Genomic DNA, 20,319 nt, shown 5'->3' on the forward strand with positions numbered 1-20,319 from the left:
TCTCTGTACTTTATTAACACACCTGATGATCTCTTACAGCACTTTATAATAATTGTACATATACTTATTCTCAGTACTTTATTAACACTCTTGATGATCTCTTACAGTACTTTATAATAATTGTACATATACTTATTCTCAGTACTTTGTTAACACTCCTGATGATCTCTTACAGTACTTTATAATAATTGTACATATGCTTATTCTCTGTACTTTATTAACACTCTTGATGATCTCTTACAGCAGTTTATAATAATTGTACATATACTTATTCTCTGTACTTTATTAACACTCTTGATGATCTCTTACAGCACTTTATAATAATTGTACACATACTTATTCTCAGTACTTTATTAACACTCCTGATGATCTCTTACTACACTTTATAATAATTGTACACATACTTATTCTCTGTACCTTATTAACACACCTGATGATCTCTTACTACACTTTATAATAATTGTACATATACTTATTCTCAGTACTTTATTAACACCCCTAATGATCTCTTACAGTACTTTATAATAATTGTACATATACTTATTCTCAGTACTTTATTAACACTCCTGATGATCTCTTACAGTACTTTATAATAATTGTACATATGCTTATTCTCTGTACTTTATTAACACTCTTGATGATCTCTTACAGCACTTTATAATAATTGTACATATACTTATTCTCTGTACTTTATTAACACTCTTGATGATCTCTTACAGCACTATATAATAATTGTACACATACTTATTCTCAGTACTTTATTAACACTCCTGATGATCTTTTACTACACTTTATAATAATTGTACACATACTTATTATCTGTACTTTATTAACACACCTGATGATCTCTTACTACACTTTATAATAACTGTACATATACTTACTCTCAGTACTTTATTAACAATCCTGATTGCACTGTGAGAGATCATCATGAGTAATCAGTATATTGAGAATTATTCCATGAAGCGGTAAAGCACCCATGGATCCTTTAATTAAATTAAACTAGTAGACTTGCTAGCATCACATTCTAACTGATATCTTCAAAATATGGAAAAGACTGTGAAGTGATATATAATACACAATCTTTCGATAAAATCATGACAAAATACTTTTGGTAAAGAGAACCCTGTTATCATTCATCAATCTTTGAGAGAATAAATGATACATACTACATTTATTCAAAACAATACATATATTCATTTTCTTTATATTCTCTTCAAAACGAATACTTACCTATACCTACCTTAGTACAATTCCTCCATCTGTCCATTGGGCCTTCTTTTTTTTTGCTCATCCCTCTATTTACTGGGCAAGAGACTGTTATGGAATGGTTAAGCCAAACCAAACAGGAGAATTCCATAGGCAAGCCTAGGAAAACACTCAGGTCGATTGCCAAGGCGCTTGTCCACACGACAGCCTGAACACAGCGACACTCAACGAACTTAATCGCGAGTAGCCGGCTAACAGAATTTTAGCTTATGGTATCAACGCTCGATTGCCCCAAAATCTCAATCTGTATATAAGTAGGCATCAGGAGCAGGACTAAGTGATGAAAAGGAAAATTACACTGAGCAAGCTTCTTATACAGAGTATTGAAGAATAGTGGCGTATCCAACAGAATAAATGAAGCGAAAATAGTAAACAGATTTTCGCGAAATTGAATTTCGCGAAAGTGAATTTCGCGAAATTGGATTTCGCGAAATTACACATTATATATATTATATAGTCAACTTTCGCGAAGTTGAATTTCGCGAAAGTGAATTTCGCGAAATTGGATGTCGCGAAATTACACATTATATATATATTATATAGTCAACTTTCGCGAAATTGAATTTCGCGAAAGTGAATTTCGCGAAATTGGATTTCGCGAAATTGGATTTCGCGAAATTACACATATATATTATATAGTCAACTTTCGCGAAATTGAATTTCGCGAAAGTGAATTTCGCGAAATTGGATTTCGCGAAATTGGATTTCGCGAAATTACACATATATATTATATAGTCAACTTTCGCGAAATTGAATTTCGCGAAAGTGAATTTCTCGAAATTGGATTTCGCGAAATTGGATTTCACGAAATTACACATATATATTATATAGTCAACTTTCGCGAAATTGAAATTCGCGAAAGTGAATTTCGCGAAATTGGATTTCGCGAAATTGGATTTCGCGAAATTGAATTTCGCGAAAGTGAATTTCGCGAAAACTCTTTAGCTGATTTTACAATTTCGTGAACATAAATTACACAAATTTAATGAACCATAACATTGCTTCTACTTACTATATAAGCAACGAGAAAGAATAAGTTTTTCATCTCATTTTATTTATAATAGTTTACAATGTGTGCTCGAGACAAAAACGTGGATAGACTCCTAACTCAGACAAATTGCATCGACACGTGTGTAGAGATATGGGGCTACTGCCCTTGGGGTAGAGAGGTAGATCCTGAAAAACAGAAGGCTTTTCGAAACAAGATCAAGCTTCAAAAGAAAGTAAGTATTACATTATAATATTTTACTAAATTATATTTTTGATTAAAGGAAACTTGAGAATATAAACTACATATTAAATGTATTTCGAATTATAGGGTTTGCTTAAATGAAACAATTAAATTATACAAAGTAATTTTGGAAATTATTGTAGAAATCATTGGTCATGCAGCAGCAAAGAGAGGAGTTCTTTCGTAACTTCGATGTTACATTGACTTTAAAAGTAAGTATTACATTATATTTATTTCGTCTAATATCGTTGTATAATGATAAAACATGTAACTAAAGATCAAATACATTTAACAAAATTCACTCCAATTGGTATGTAGGAATGTTAAAATGAGTATCAATCTGTGAAAACAGTAATTAATATTTTGTATAACTCCACTTTAAAACAAAAGGAGTTGGAATTGAAATTCAAAGTAAGACCTGACTGTGTTTTAATTTGTCTGTATGTTCTACTCTGACTATAATCAATGCAATTGTAGGATCCTGGGCATCACCGAACTAAATATAGTCCTTTTCGGAGAAGGCTTTATGAATTTGAATCTTCAGTAAGTAGTACATTATATTTATTTCTTTATTTTAACTGAATATCCTCCTCTGTCTGTGTGTCCTAGTCTGACTATGTGATATAACATATTTGTTTTTCTTATTGTCTGTATGTCCTACTCTAGCTGATTGCATATCCTATTCTGTCTGCATTACATCTTGCATATCATTCTATGATTCGATGACTAATGCAATTGAAATTTACAATTTAAGTTGGAGTCCATTGTGAATGTAGAGTCTACTATCTCAGCAAGGTTATAGTAATCCATCCTGACTGTAATCATTGCAATTGCAGGCTCCCATATCTCAACAGGAAGATTCCATTCAGAAAAAGGATGGATCTTCTTCTTCTTCAGTAAGTATTACATTATATTTGATTTTTAGTTTGAATGAATGATCTAATCTGATTGTATGTCTTACTTTTACTATATCTCACTAAAAATAATGTATGTTTTGATTGTAGACAGTTCATTCTCATTCGACAATGAAAGAAGAAGAAGAAAATTGGGATTGAATGAAACTCAAGAAAGATGTATTCCAAAACTTTCCTTTTTAAAACGAATGACAGAATGATTTTGATTTTTTTGTAACATTTATAGTTTATATTTTATAATAAAAACTTATCTCTCATTCAACCAAATATATAACAATCTCCGGAAAATCAACCCCTCGGTGTCCCAGATATTAACCCCCTCACTCATCCGCTAGGTAATCTCTCGCTCTCCTCGATAATCCGCGAGATCCACTCCGGAAAACCATCCAGCCCTCGATGTCCCAGATATTCACCCCCACTATTCCACCGATAATCGGCGACGATTCGCCCGACTAATCCGCGACGATTCCCCCGACTAATCCCGCGATAATCCGCGTTCAATCGGATGACTCATCCCTCGCTAATCCGATGACTCATCCACAGATAATCCGCCGATTACGCCAGGAGCGGATCCGTAACCCCTCGAATTCAACCCCCTACTCTACACCACAATTTCCCCCCAAACCCCAACATCTCATTCAACTCCACACGATTCAATCTACACCCCTAGCCAATTTAATTCACAACCCCCTTTTTCTATCCCCCCGCTGGATCCGTCACTTTTGTGTGTAGATCTGCTCTCTATATACTACTGCTGTAGCAACCACATGATACATATATTTGTACCTAAATATATTATAACATAGCAAAAGTGTTAGCCACAAACATGCTACATTCAGATCAAGGATCGATGGGACTCTTTTTTATATCTTTTTTGGCTTTGTGGTAAGCTCAGATCTCTTTGAGCTCCACTGATCATGTGTTTGGGATAGTCGTGCTTCACCTGTGATATTCGTGCCTTGCCGGAGGACTAATTGCTTTTCAATTTATATCGATACTTTTCTGGCTTGGATGACTGACTAATTGTCAGCGAGCCTGTCAGGCTCCTTTGGCTAGCTTTCACCACAGCATGTACAAATTGAAAATTGTGAATTTTAAGAAAAGGTTACCGATATATTATAGGAACATTCGTCTCGTCTCTAGTTTTTCATCGTGCTGATCTAGTGCTTCTTATTGTCTATTTAAAAAGAAAGACAGTTGCCTTTTATACACTTGTTGCTTTTTGTTTAGGCAGCTTGCTTGTGTTATTTTATCTCAGTTTCTGTTGCTTTTCAGTCGTTCCTTTTAGAAAAAAAGTTAAAAGGTTTTCTAGCACATCAGCAGTAAAAATTAGTACAGGTCAGTACAATGCAGTACAGGTCTGGTTCAATCTTAAAAAGTGGAATAATTGGTGCAACACTTATGAAAAAGTTGAAACTCTTGTTAAAGCTAACACCTCATCCACAGCAATAGTAACTGTTTTGAAAATTAGTTTAAATTTTAACCTGTTGCTGATAAATCAACACATACAAAGTCAAGAGAAGCATTTGCCCAATATTCTGTGTTTATCCTGTACTAATGTTATTGAAAGGCTCAACAGCTAATATTTAAGTAATACTTGGGCTGTGCATGACTTGTGTGTGTGTGCGTGAGTGCGTGCGTGCGTGTGTGTGCGTGTGTGTGTGCGTGTGCGCGTGCATGTGCGTGTGTGTGAGACATGATTTGTGTCTGTATAATGTGTGACTTGACTAGTGTGTGCATGACTACTTTTGTTTGCACAGGCTGGGCATGTTGCACACATTTTGTTTGCACACGAATGGGCATGTATGTGTGGGCTTGTGCATGAGAGAAAATGTGAACTTATGTGTGTGGGTGTAAGCTTGTTAACATAATTATTGCGGATATTAATTATTCAGCTTTTCTAAAAATAAAAAAAGGTAAAAATATATGCAAAATTAAAAAACTTTGCTATTTGTGCGCATGCTTTATCAATAGAACATTTCTGACTTCATTCATAGCAACTGAGACATTTTTTATGTAGACTTTGTACTTGTGTGCCATTTATTACAAATGTATGCTTGCTAGTTGATATACATTTACTTGACAATTATGGAATTATATTTATAGTACAATCAGCAAATCATCAACATCTCTACATGTATGTCCACGATTTGAAAATTTGCTTAAAAGCTGTTTAAATTTCTTTGCAATTAAGGTAGCCTTTTTATTTTGTTTCTTCTAAACAATTTTTGCCAAAGGTTTCATTCTTCTTATTTATAAAAACCAGTCGTTAAAACTAAAATAAGTTTTTATTTTTTCAAGATGCAGAGAGTATAATCTTTCTCTAAAATACTCTTAGTTGGTACTCTATTGCTTCTAAAATAGGATTTCATTTAGTTATTTAGTAATTTCATACATAATGCCTACATGTGTTTTTTTATCTTAAAAAAAGTCATATTCACTTGAGTTCATTCAGCCAGTACATGTAAGTCTCATATGTTACAGCTGCAGTTAATCTAGCTCTGAACAGACCAGCACAACAAAGTAGCACCCTAAGCAGCTACACAGCAGACTTAGCTGTCAATGGAGGAACAGGAGACTTTACACACACAATATCATCAGATGATGACAAGTGGTGGATGGTGAATCTACAGGCTAAATACTCCGTTGGTAGAATAATACTCTACAACAGAAATGGCCTTCCATACTGTAAGTAGATATGAAAATAAGAAGGTCTGATCAAAAAAACTTGTTATTACCTTTCTACGTATTCCCATGTGAACTTTTATTTTTCAATTTTACAAAAATAAAATCCTATAGGATTAATCCTATAATAAAATCCTAGTTAAAATGGTTTTGTGATATTAACCTAAATATTGACCTTTACTCGAATTTTAGTACACTGGTTTGCTTAGTCAAATTATTGTACTGTAAATAAAACTGCTGGTCCCCTTTAATCTCTATAAAACAGCCAAGCAATAACACTGAGCATTATAAACTCTAATGATATGTACTATATATTGAAATAAATATACATCAGCATACATGTACGATAGGCAATAAACCACATGCAAACATGCAGCTCTTTTTTCATATTTTCTCCTCTTTCGCTCAGCCCTATTTTCTTTTTGTTTTGTTCAGTCTTCTAGTACAGTCTCCTCAGTCATCCAGGCGTGTTCAACAATGACCCAGGGTTTCCCTCTGACTACAAAGATTGTCCCTGTAAGTGTGGTAGCCAGAAGGTCAACCGTTATAACTCTGGTCATGGCACTCTGCCTTAACAGTATGGTTTTAAGTTTTGTGGAACTCAGGAAAATGTGTCCTTCAATCAGAAAAACTTTGCAGTCTTAAGCCACCTGCATTACTCGACACTCTATTAAGTTTTTATTGCATACCGTAAAGTTGCTTTAATAGTTGTTTGATTTAAATTTTTATTCTGGTTAACTAATTCTATATTTACTTCTGATTTCACACATAGTAACCATTAGCAATCCTATTACGCATGCTTTAAAAACATGTAAATCTACAACAGCTATCTAAAAATTTGTAATTTGGAGTATTTTGAATTTTTTTGGACTAATTGAATTCATTAAGCGTTCCTTGAATATTAGGAAAACCCTTATTTAAGCACAAATATCCTGTAAAATGATTAACATTTTATGTATTGCTGACCGATTATTCGTTTGTTAAAACTTTTTACTTTCTACAGAATACGCCTATTTTACAAAAATGCAGCGTTAGGAAATATATTTTGAATTACTCCAGCACTTCAAATTTATAAATCTAAACTGAAAAGTGCAAAAAGTTAGCAACTCTGCCTTTACATATTTTTGGAGTCAACCAGAAAATATTTTTATAGTTGTTTCATTATTGTCAGTTTATAGCCATCCAGTGTCATAGCATAAAAATAGATTTTGATGTAGAATATTTTCAGATTTCAACCAGTGTTTGTGAGTGACCATGATGACCCGCTCCGTGATGACATAGTCTACGTTTAGCAACTAATAAAAGGTCTGAAGAAAATTTGTCAAATTTTCTCAACATTTTAAAATCTTATTGAACACTTTTATGAACTTTTTTTATTTAACTGAACTTTTTACTTAAACTTTACACGGTGATATTTTTTAAGTTTTGAATTATATATTCAGATTACCGCTCAGCCAAGCAATCTCTTTTAATCTCTATTCACCCATCACCGGAAGATCCCTCCCTCAGCTCTAATCAATGGACTCGCATAGACTATAGAGATGCAGCGTTTAATGCCACTTACATGTACATCAAAGAGACTGACCAACCACTTGAAGTACAACATTTGGCTGTTTACAGTCAACTGAAAGGAAGTCCTCTGAGTTTGGCTGAAGTAGAAGTTTATGGTATGTCTTGAAACTTAGTTTTATTATTTACCTTGAACCTTTTGTAGATACAAGTTAATGTTAATAAGTGTAAATAGTGTCTTGGAAAATCAAGTTTATAATACTAATCACATAATTTTCCCATGCACTTGATCTTGCATATTTTCTGGCTTTAAAAATTTCACAAGCAACCAAAAAAGTGATTTTTTATATTTGTCAGCGCGATAAAGATAAATACATACGATTGGAAAAATGTTAAAAATGAACTTTTATGAAAAAACTGTTTGTTATGTCATGCACTGCTTGTTGACAATCTTTTGTAATCACTGAGGGCTTCTGACTGTCAAGCTTGAATAGAGACTAATTATGGAAAAAAATAAAGAAATCTCTTTTATACCCTTGTTAAAAAGTTTTCTACCTATCACATCAACTTCAAAAGTCAGTATCAGTAGGCATACTATGTAACTTAATCTATGAAATAAATATTCACAGACTTTATAAATTTCACTATTTTCTATTCCCAAGCTAAATCAGGTAAATAGAAAGCGTAAACATGATCAGCGATTGTGCACATTATCAATTAATGTAGAAGAATTTGCATTTATTAATTTTGGTTCACCTACCAACTGTTTTAAAGACAAAGGATTTTATATTTTGCTATTTAAATTAGACCCCATTTTTGTGGTCAACAAGTTGACATTAAAACCACTTAGAACCAAAGTTTTCTTTAGTTTTTTTAGTGATGCGGTAACACTCTTTCACTAAGTCTGAAAATTTGATTATCCAATCTATTGTTGAATTTGAAAACAAGTATATACTATTATAAACAAGATACACTTGAAATAAGTGAAATGACTTTAATGGAAATAAAGTCAACATCAATTTCACTAATTGCAAATACCACATGATTGAAACGAATGAAGTGGTAAATATAGCATAACAACCCAGCATCCTGGTTATAGTTCCTATCATTTCTTATTCACCACCAAATTAATGGGCCAAAATCCAGCCTAATTGCCTAGTGCCTTAGTAAAAATATAAGAGTATAAACTACTACCACTTTTTATTTACCACCTGTGGACCAAAGTATAATGGCTCTATTATAAAGGCAATGTATTTTTATAAAATGGTTAAATCGAGGTTTTAGAACAACAATGATCATAATGGAAAAAAATTGATAATTGCTAGAAATGAAAATAAAACAACAATTGATAGCAATCTTTCTTGAAGCCTGAAAGGTTTGGCGTAAAGCTAAATAACTTTTTGTTTGTTATAGCTGTAATGTAAATGAATGTCAAAAAGAATTTGTATCTGCAACAGATCACTGTTACATTTTCATATTACTTAACACATTTAACAGCTTATTAAATTTAATCAAAGGCACTAATAATCATAAATAATATTAAACCATGATATTAAGCAATGATATTATCTAAAATATCTCTCTGAGTTGCCATATTGAATTACAGTCACGCTTCTGTTGAAAAAAGGTTGTTGCATAGTAAATTTTAAAAGTTAATAAAATTAAGATGTGTGGTATTAGTAAGAAGCAGTTTTAAATGTTTCTGCATTTAATGATTAAAAATGTTACTTAAATTTTCATAGAAAACTTGAGCGCTTTGTTGGTGAGGACTGTGATTGCAAAGGCTGCATCACACTGGTTTTATTTCAACCCTTAAATTATTATAATGTCTGCATTGTTTGTTCATGAAAGCCTTCTTGAATTGTATTATTGAAGTCTTAGCTATTTCAATTAAAAACTTGCAAAATTTACTTCAACCTTTAAATCGTTTAAATTAAATTGAAATTCCTACTTTAAATCCAAGAAATATTTTCTGTTCAACATGCTTGAAAGCTATCAGATAGCTTAAAGTTCAAGGTTGACTTGCAAAAAATTTCACATTTCAGTTATTTGATATCAAAAGGATCACCATGTTGTACTCTGCTGTGTTGCAGGTACCTAATATGTGAGAATGTGATTACAAGCTCTTGAAAGCTCAAAAACTAACAATTAATTACAGCCATCACAAAAACGTCGTAGGTTGGAATCTCACTCTAAAATGGCTCAAATAGGACATAGTCGAACACGATGTTCTTCTGTTTACACTTTCATGCAACCTCATTCGTCGAAATATTTTCACTACAATATACTTCACGCATTCAATATAACCATGCCTACTGTTCTCACACATTCATTTCATCATCATTGTAAGGCTGTCACTTTGAGCACTGACATCTCAAAACCTAGCCTAAAAACTAGTTTAAATTTTGAACCTTAGATCGAATGAGTGCATATCATCTTCTGATAAACACAAGGAGCCTGTTAGTCACCTGTGATAGTCAAACAATGCTTCAAAAGTTTTTTGCGCCATTTGGTAATAAGTATGGGTTACATGATCAGATTACGACTAGATAATTAGACCAAGCTGAAACAAAACTGTAAAGTAGCGAGCATTTGTATTTGATAAGGGCTTTCTGGTAGAACTCGAAGCGTTTGTCATAAACTAGTGCTACAAGCCATTTTGAATTGAGCCTTTTATTGGCCTTTCATTCACTAGATAATAAAACAATAACCACGTCGACTTGAGTATGTCATTAAAAGGAAGGGATTCTAACCTACGGCATTTTTGTGATGGATGCGGTTAACTGTTTGTTTTAGAGCTTTTAAGAGCTCATAATCGTATTTCCACTTGTTTTTCACCTACAATACAGCAGAGTAAGACATGGTGGACCTTTTGAAACAACATAACTGTAATGTGAGTTTTGTTGCAAGTCAACCTTTAATGGATTTAGCCTCTGAATTATGCACTAAAATTGCAAGTAGAAAGACCATCTTAATGAGTTAAATCATAATGATTCACATTAAGAGTGCTTAAGGTATATAAAATGTATATCTTGGTGGTATGAGTACAAGATGTACAAAATGTACATGATGTACTAGCTTATGCATTAGCAATAAGCTTAATTTAACTTGTTTCATCGAAAGCATTACTTATTTGAATTGTTCACTTTTCACCAGTCCTAACACATAAACTGTATCTAAACATCTGTATGCAGGTTTATTTGCTAATTATGAGTTTTATAAATAAACTTACATAAATATTCAGCAACTTCAATCAAAAGTATTTATAGTTTTCTATTATTTATGACTATTTTTATGTTTGAGGTTATTTGACTGCCAGAAGGTTTCAAGATTAAAATCCCCAAAACTTATCACAGCTCAAATGATCAGCAGAAAATGTTGTGCAAAACGATATCAGTAGTAGCTACTTTAGCTGTAGTTGATATCGGCTATTGCATTCAAGTTGCAGTATTAAGTGCCACTATATGATCAGTATGTTTGCACCAATAGACATAATCACACTTTCTCTTGATCTGAACATTGTAAATGTGAGCAAGTTTTTTTAATTTCAATCTTGAAACATTCTGGCAATCTGAGCACATCAAAAACAATTGCAAATGATAAAAACTATTAATACTATCTGATAAAATCAACTACATTTTTTGTGCAAGTCCATCTTAAATCAAAATGAAAAAAAAAAGATTTTAAGATGGTGACTTGTATCAAAGAATGCTACGCCTTGTCAATGTTCATGGCTTTCACTCATTTTAGATCTCTTAACAACATCTAATTTCCTCTCCATGGCAAATACTTAATACCCTAAAAACGGCTAAAATGGTCTAAAAAGGTGAGAATAAGAGCTTTTATGTGAAACGAAATGCTACGTCATTAAAATTGAGTAATACACTGATACTGTCTAACTCCCAACAATCATATTAAACCATATTACATGTCATTTTCTGAGTACTAGAAACCAATTCTGAATTGTTCATGTGGCTGATGGAAATTCATTAATTATTACATTAGAGTGTCCCATGGAATGTGCTCATATTTTCAAAACAATACAAATTTAGGTCATTTTATTTAGAAGATCAATTCTAGTTTTTTTATTGTGACAAATATAATAGCACAGACTGTAATTGTATTACGACAATTTTTATGCTTTTATTTGTGTTCTTGAAAGATTTTTCCCGTCAGCATAAGTTCAGACTTTTAAATGTTATACAGTAATACTTTTATAAAATTAAAATATTTTAGTTAATCTTCAGATATAAGAAATCAAAATATTGTCAGCATAATAGTGTTGCAGCTTCAATAGTGCAATGTTAACAACAAAAAAGTTTTTCCTATCCAAATGTATTATTTAATATTAGGAAACAATTAAAGTCAATTAGTTTTGTCTTAAACCAGATGTTTAAAGCTATAAATATTTTAGCTACTTAGCTCTTACTTTTGGGTTTATTAAGCTTTTGGAATCAATTTAAATTAAAGCGTTTCTATAGTAACAAACAGCAAAGTATCTTTGTGTATAAACAGTAAACGTCCAACTTCAAAATAACTTTGTTTTAGGTGAGATAGCAAATCTTTGTTAAAATCCATAGGAAATTCTCTTACAGTATTTTCTCACAGCGCATAACACTAACTAAAAGTTAATATTACCATCAAATAATATTTGTTTTTAGCAAAGTATTTTATGTGATGAGATGCACGTGCTACAATCACCTAGTTGATTTGCTACAACGAAAACAGATATTCGCATTACAAAGTTTTTTTGACACTATTTTACATATATCATGCTTATATCATTATGCTTGCTATTTATATTTTTGCTCCGATTTTCTACTTTATTTTTTCATTAACCAAAATTACATGACAAATAAATAATAGGCTAGAATTTATATAACACAAAATACAAACAATTCTAGTGTATCGGTTTTAAAGTGACATACAGTGCATTACCTTAAACTTATTATTTTTGTTTCTTCAACATATTCACAATAAATAATTTCTGTTCAAACATCTAAAAAACATTATTGACCTTTATTTTATGGGATAAAAAACATTTAAAACATCGAGTTGAGTATGTCATTCAAATGAAGGGGTTCCAATCTATGGCCTTTTCATGATGATTGCGATTAACTGTTTGTTTTTGAGCTTTTAAAAGCTCAAAATCACATTTCCACATATTTTGCACCTAAAAAGCAGCAGAGTAAGACATGGCGAATCTTTTGATACATTTATAATTGTAATGTGAATATTGTTGCAAGTAAACCTTTAACGAACTTCGTCTCTGAATCATGTGCTGAAATTGCAAGTAGATTTCTACTTCCTTTTTAATGAGTTAAATCATAATGATTCACATTAAGATGCTTAAGGTATATAAAATGAATATATCTGGGTGCTATGAATTTGATATGTACAAAATGTACAAGGTGTACTACCTTATGTCTTATCAATTAGCTTAATTTAACTTGTTTCATAGAAAACATTACTTATTTGAATTGTTCACTTTTCACCAGCCCTAACACATAAGCTGTGTCTAAACATCTGTATGCAGGTTTATTTGCATATTATGAGTTTTATAAATAAACTTACATAATTATTTAGCAACTTCAATCAAAAGTACTTATAATTTTCTATTATTTATGACTAGTTTTATGTTTGAGGTGATCTGACTGCCAGGAGGTTTCAAGATTAAAATCCCCTATCACAGCTCAAACGGTCAGCAAAAAAATTTGTTCCAAACGATATCACTAGTTGCTACTGTAGCTGTAGATGATATTGGCTATTGCATTCAAGTTGCACCAGTAAGCGCCACTATCCGATCAGTATGTTTGCACCTATAGACATAATCACACCTTCACTTGATCTGAGCATTTTAAATGCGATCAAGTTTTTTAATTTCAATCTTGAAATATTCTGGCAATCTGAGCACATCAAACATCAAAAACCAATTGCAAAAGATAAAAAATACTGATACTGTCCAATGAAATCAACTACATTTTTGTGCATGTCCATCTTAAGACATAATGAAAAAAATAATATTTTAAGATGGTGAACTATATCAAAAAATACTAGGCCTTGTCAATGTTCATGGCTTTCACTCTTTTTAGATCTCTTAACAACATCTAATTTCCCCTCCATTGCAAATACTGAATAACCTAATAATGACTAAACACGATCTGCAAAGGTGCGAATAAGAGCTTTTATGTGCAACAAAAATGTCGCATCATTAAAATTGAGTAATACAATGATACTGTCTAACTCCCAACAAGTATGTTAAACCCTATTAGTTTCTTGAGTACTAAAAACTAATTCTGAATTGCTTATGTGGTTGATAGAAGTTCATTAAGACTTACATTAGAATGTCTCATATGAAATGTGCTCATAACTTCAAAACAGTACAAATTTAGCTCATCGTAAATAGAAGAGTAAATCTAGTTTTTTTATTGCGAAAAATGTAGTACTACAGACTGTGATTGCATTATGGCATTTTTTATGCTTTCATTCATGTTCGGTAAATATTTTTCCCATGAGCAAAAATTCAGACTATTAAATGTTATACAGTAATACTTTGATAAAATGAAAATATTTTAGTTAAGCTTCAGATATAAGAAATCTAAATATTGTCAGGATAATAACATTGCAGCTTCGACATTGCAACATTAACAATAAAATGTTTTTTCCTATACAAATGTATCATTTAATATTAGAGAACAATTAAAGTCAATTAATTTTGTTTTCAACCAGGTTTATGAAACCATAAATAATATTTAGGGTAAGAGCTAAGTAGCTGAAATATTATTTCAGCTACTTAGCTCTTACCCTTGGGTTTTATTAAGTTTTTGGAATCAGATTAAATTAAAATGTTTCTATAGTAAAAAATAGCAAAGTGGTTTTGTGTATAAACAGTAAACATCTAACTTTAAAATAATTTTGTCTCACAGGAGGTAGCAAATCTTTGTTAATATTTATTGGAAACGCTTTTACAAAATCTTCTTACAGAGCATAACGCTCTAACTAAAAGTTAATATTATCATCAAATAGTATTTGTTCTTAGCACTATTTTTGGTTTGATGAAGTGCGCACGCCACAATCACCTAGTTGATTTGCTACAACGAAAACATATATTGGCACCACCAAGCTCTTTTGGCAGTGTGCTTATATCATAATGTTTGCTGTTTTTATTTTAACTCCGATTTTGGACTTTTTTTCTTTAAACAAATTTACGTGCCACATAAATAAAAAGCTAGCATTTATATAACACCAAAAAATAAAAATTTCTAGAGTATCGGTTTTAAAGTAACATACAATGCTTTACCTTAAACTTGCTTTCATTGTTTTTACAACACATTCACAACAAATAATTTTATTTTAAATATTTTAAAGAGCATTAGCCAAACAATCTATTTGGGTTAAAAAGTTAATAAAAACCATAATATATCTAGTTAAACATTTTATATATTTATTATATATATTATGTTATATTATTTTGTTAATCTTTTGTCATATAAATATTAGATATTCTAATGCTGCTCAGCAAATACTTTGAGATTATCTTTACAATTTTTTGTACGCAGGCAATTTTTTTTATTGCATTTAAACATTTGTAAAAATTCTTTTGACAATATGGTCCAATTGTTTTTTGTTAGTGATAACTTGGCTTTGCTTACACGTATGCTTGTCCACTTTTTTAGGTTCACCACTTACTTAATGAGTGGTTGTCACTGTTTCAGTTAAGCAACAGTTAAATTATATTTTATTTGACTTTTATAGTGAGTTTTTGTTACACCGGTACTCAGTTCATATAATTCTCTTAGTAATGCATTTTAATTATTTTGAACTTGTTGTGTTAGTTAGTGCTACTTAGTTGCTAAAGTTACATAACCAATATAAATTTAGGTATTGCTAATCGCAGTTATTTTTACTTTGAACCATAAAAATGAATGTTTATTTTTATATTCAGCATTAGTTCTATATTGGAAGCTGCAGTAGAAAGCTAAAAAGGGGACTAATAAAATAAGTTGTAAATGTTTATAACAATTAGTACTCATAGTTTGTGTGTACAACAAGTTTTTTCACAAGAAAATACAAGTCTCCAAAACATGAAAATACTAATATCACTTTATTATATAGCTAATTCATTGTTCTTAATGTAAACAAGCCTTTTAGACACTAACTGACAAACACATTTACTACAAATTCTGGTTTATGTAAAGCCAACAAGTTCATTGTCCTAGTAAGTTTTACTTTGTTTTATAAGTTGAATAAATCTAAATACAAAAGTTCTTAATATTTAGATTTTTATTCAATAATAAAATGTGACTGAATATTTTAAATACCACTTTGCAAATAAATAAACTGTAATAAATAAATGAACATGAATGAAATTTGTGCTGATTTTCTTGACAATCTCATTTGTCTTAAAGGTTTACAAAAAAAATTTATTTTTAAAATTACAACAGCTAAAAAGTTGTTAATTCTATCTTTTGTAATCGAAATGGTATTATTTTTGTTAAAAATCAACAGCATCTCTGCCAGCAGTTAGTCTTAGTAGGAACACTAACGTCTTTGGGCACAGTATATTTGAATCAATTTAACTTATAGGCAAAAAAATAAAGTAATCTACTTTTAGTAGTTAGTTGCGGAAACTAAAGTATTAATTATTTTATGTGTCAGAGTGCTTTCGATGTATTAAATATTAAAACATTGGAGTCTCTTCTTTGAAAAGTTTACAAAACTTTGCTTTCAAGCAGTTAGAAATTTTCTAATAAGAGTTTGAAAGATTATGCACTTTCAAACTTCTATTAAAGAAGTTTGAAGGTGCATATAAAGGAGTTTGACCAATTTGTGTCACCACATTCCTATGAAGAAAAAAGGCTTACACAAATGGGTCAATGAGTTATTAGAACATATATTCATGTTTTCTATTAAGAAAAAAGGCTTATCTAACAAGAATAATAAAACTATGAAAAACGGGGTGTCAAAGTACGTCCTGCAAAAAAAACGCTTGGTTCAGGTACTCAAAATGTGACGTCATAATTCTCATTTAGCCTTAGGTCGTCGATCCCTTTCGCTGCCATTGAAACTGCGTTTTTTTGTGACAATCGGTGCTGTTAAACCCGGAGAGCGCTAATAATAAACTAAGATTCTAGATAATCAACAATGCCCGACCAACAATGCTAACGCCCGACCAATACAACACATGTTCTGGGTTAATTAATTATGTTTCAATAAATGTACTGTCGTTGATAAATGTAATGAAATCACATCGATTAAATTATGACCTGCAGTTGCGTGGCCCTTGAACTAAATGTCAATCGCACTTTTGCCAGATCACGCAATGCTTGAAATTAAATAGTCTCAGTCGTCACCCTCAACATCGCATTAAACATAAAAAGCTAGTGCATAATATCACCCGAAAAATATAGTATGGTTCTTGGAGTCTGAGGTACTTATCATAGAAATAATATGTACATGGAGAACTAATGACAGTGATTCCTTTGTCATCTTCATTTGTTCTCTGGAGTTGTCCTACCTTCGCCTGCCACTAGCGTCATTATCGTAGTTGATAAATAAGCGGTAAGAGCACACAACAACGAATATGAGAATTGTGACATCACAATTTTCGAGACCATGCCAGTAAACTTTTTTGCGATAGAGCTCTGGGGAAATCCTATAAACACCAATCAATGTCTGTCTCACCATGGCAAACAATAAGTTAATAACAATAATTTATGTGCTTTAAGTAATTTGCCTGTTCCATTACTCTTCGTGAAACAGGTAGTCAAAACTTCAAGTTTTTAGCCACAAGAATATATATATATATATATATATATATATTATATATATATATATATATATATATATATATATATATATATATATAATATATATATATATATATATATCTATATCTATATATATTTATATACATATATATATTTATATATGTATATATATATCTATATACATATATATATATTTATATATGTATATATATATATATATAAAATTGTTTGCTCACCCCGGATACCCCGTATGGGTGGTAAATTCTGCTCTAACTCGGGTCTCTTACCAGAGACCTGGGAGTTTGAGCACTCGCCTCAAGATCTTAGCTGTTCCCAATAGCGCACTTTTCTGCAACTCGTCTGAGTTGATTGTTGTTGGTATTTGGGCAAGCCACATTTTATGCGCCGGTGTTATTGCGCCCAGTGCCCCAATGACTACTGGGATTACAGTTGTTCTTACATTCCAGCATATATATATATATATATTTTTTTTTTTAAACATAAATCTTCTTGCCTTGTAATGAATGTTTTTTGTTGAGCATTAAAGGGAACACAACAGTTTCCTTTAGCATATCTCTTTTCTTTTTTTGAGTTCCCTAAGCGCTGTCATTTTTTGGGGTCTTCTCCATCGCTCAAAGTTTTCTTTTAGCTGCTACTTTTAAAGCTGGAAGAAAATGTTAAATCACAATGTTGTTCAAGATGGTGTGTAAACTGAGGTATTTGATCTTACCATTTCCACCAGGGGAAAAAAACTTGCTTCTTGACTCAATCTGGTTCTACGCCAACACACTTTTACTTATTGACACCCATTTTTAAAAATGCTTGCAATATGCAGTGGCTGTAGCAACCATATGATACATATATTAGTACACAAATATTTTGTAACATAGCATAAGTGTAAGCCACAAGCATGCTACTTTCAGTTCAAGGGTTGATGAGACTCTGTTTATATCTTTTTTGGCTTCGCGGTAAACTCAGCTCTCTTTGAGATTACTGATCATGTGTTTGAGATAGTAGTGCTTCACCTGCGATAATCGTCCCGTGCCGGATCGCTAATTGCTTTTCGGATTCGTATTGATGCTTTTCTGGCTTGAATGACTGGCTAATTGTCAGTGAGCTTGTCAGGCTCATTTGACTGGCTTTCATCACAGCATGTATATACATGTATTGGAAATTGTGAATTTTAATAAAATGTTACATATATAATCAAGGAACATTGGTCTTGTTTCTAGTTTTTTATCGTGCTGCTCTAGTGTTTCTTATTGTCTACTTAAAAAGAAGTACAGTTGTCTCTTATACACTTGTTGCTTTTTGTCTAAGCAGCTTGCATGTGTTAATTCATTTCAGTTTATGTTCCTTTTTAGTCTTTTTTTTAAAGAGAAAGCTAAAAATTTTCCTAACACATCAGCAGTAAAAAATAGTACAAGTCAGAAACTGGGACATAGATTTCTAGCTCTACATAGAGGTTAAAGCTATTGTTTAAAATCTTATTGCTACTATATACATTTACCAAAGGTTCAATCTTAAAAAGGGGAATAATTGGTGCAACACTTACATGTATGAAAAAGTTGAAACCCTTGTTAAAGCTAACATCTTATCCACAGCAATAGTAACTGTGTTAAAAATTAGTTTAAATTTTAACCTTTTGCCATAAATCAACACATACAAAGTCAAGTTAAGCACTTGCCCTATATTCTGTGTTTATCTTGTGCTAATGTTATTGAAAGGCTCAATGGCTGTTTAAGTAATATTTGTGCTGTGCATGACCTGTGTGTGTGTGTGTGCGTGTGTGCGTGTGTGCGTGTGTGACTTGACTATAGTGTGCATGACTACTCATGCGTACACAGGCTTGTGCTTGTGGGTGTACGTGTGTGAGCTTACGCATGGGCATGTATGTGTGGGCTTGTGCATGCGAAAAAATATGAACTCATGAGTGTGGGTGTAGGCTTGTTAACATAATTATTGTGAATATCAATAATTTAGCTTATCTAAAATACTATAAGTTAAAATGTTCCCAAAGGTAGAAAACGTTGCTATTTGTGCGAATGCTTTAACAATAGAACATTTCTGACTTCATTCATAGCAACTGAGACATTTTAAATGTATACTTTGTAATTGTGTGCCATTTATTACAAATATATGATTGTAGTTGTCATACATTTACTTGACATTTATAGTATTTTATTTAATGTACAATCAGCAAATCATCGACATCTCTAAATGTATGTCCAGGATTTGCTAACTTGTTTAAAAACCATTTATATTTTTTCTGTAAATAAAGTAGCTTTCTATAGCCAATTTTTGCCAAACGTTTGTTTTTCCCATTTATAAACATCAGTCGTAAAAGCTAAAACAAGTTTTTTTTTCAAGATGCAGAGAGTAAAATCTTTTTCTAAAAAATTCTTAGTTAGTACTCTATAGCTTCTAAAATATAATTTCATTACTTATAACTTGCTCAATTTTTTGCTAGCTATTAAAATATATGTTCTTCTAAAACTTTCCATATCAAAACCTGCTATTGGGTTAAAAATAATTCTTGGATATTTACTTTATCATCTCGATCACTAGGTACTATTTGATTGAGATCAGTAGCTATGGTGAGTCTCAATGATTACAGCTGCCGTTAATCTAGCTCTGAACCGACCAGCACAACAAAGTAGCACCCTAAACAGCTACACAGCAGACTTAGCTGTCAATGGAGGAGCAGGAGACTTTACACACACATTATCATCAGATGAGGACAAGTGGTGGATAGTTAATCTACAGACTAAATACTCTGTTGGTAGAATAATACTCTACAACAGAAATGAGGCTCAATACTGTAAGTGGATATGAAAATAAAAAAAGTCTGAAAAAAAGCATTTTATTACCTTTCTACCTGATCCAATCTAAACTTTAATTTTGTAAATTTACAAAAATAAAATCCTATAGTTGAAGGTGT

General features: G+C 31.7%; 2 protein-coding genes across 2 annotated transcripts in view; both read left to right on the forward strand.

Moving 5' to 3' along the window:
• Positions 1-2,339: 2,339 nt before the first annotated feature.
• Positions 2,340-3,609, forward strand: LOC137400587 (uncharacterized). Its single transcript, XM_068086918.1, has 5 exons — positions 2,340-2,492; positions 2,644-2,712; positions 2,978-3,043; positions 3,337-3,396; positions 3,505-3,609. The coding sequence occupies exons 1-5, from the start codon at positions 2,340-2,342 to the stop codon at positions 3,553-3,555; spliced, it is 399 nt and encodes a 132-aa protein (XP_067943019.1). The 3' UTR covers positions 3,556-3,609.
• Positions 3,610-5,128: 1,519 nt separating this feature from the next.
• Positions 5,129-20,319, forward strand: part of LOC137400589 (uncharacterized) — a 30,673-nt gene continuing 15,482 nt past the window's right edge. Inside the window, exons 1-4 of the mRNA XM_068086919.1 lie at positions 5,129-5,144; positions 5,899-6,102; positions 7,542-7,766; positions 19,996-20,199. Of these exons, the coding sequence (XP_067943020.1) occupies positions 5,129-5,144; positions 5,899-6,102; positions 7,542-7,766; positions 19,996-20,199 (649 nt within the window). The remainder of the gene's footprint in view (positions 5,145-5,898; positions 6,103-7,541; positions 7,767-19,995; positions 20,200-20,319) is intronic.

This window comes from Watersipora subatra, chromosome 7 (genome assembly GCF_963576615.1).
Source record: "Watersipora subatra chromosome 7, tzWatSuba1.1, whole genome shotgun sequence".
In the NCBI taxonomy this organism is placed as follows: Eukaryota; Metazoa; Bryozoa; class Gymnolaemata; order Cheilostomatida; family Watersiporidae; genus Watersipora; species Watersipora subatra.

Coding starts and splice junctions, on each gene's coding strand:
- LOC137400587 (XM_068086918.1), top strand. CDS start 2,340: ATGTGTGCTCGAGACAAAAACGTGGATAGACTCCTAACTCAGACAAAT. Junction 3,044..3,336: donor TTTATGAATTTGAATCTTCA/GTAAGTAGTACA, acceptor TTGCAATTGCAG/GCTCCCATATCTCAACAGGA. Junction 3,397..3,504: donor ATGGATCTTCTTCTTCTTCA/GTAAGTATTACA, acceptor TTTTGATTGTAG/ACAGTTCATTCTCATTCGAC.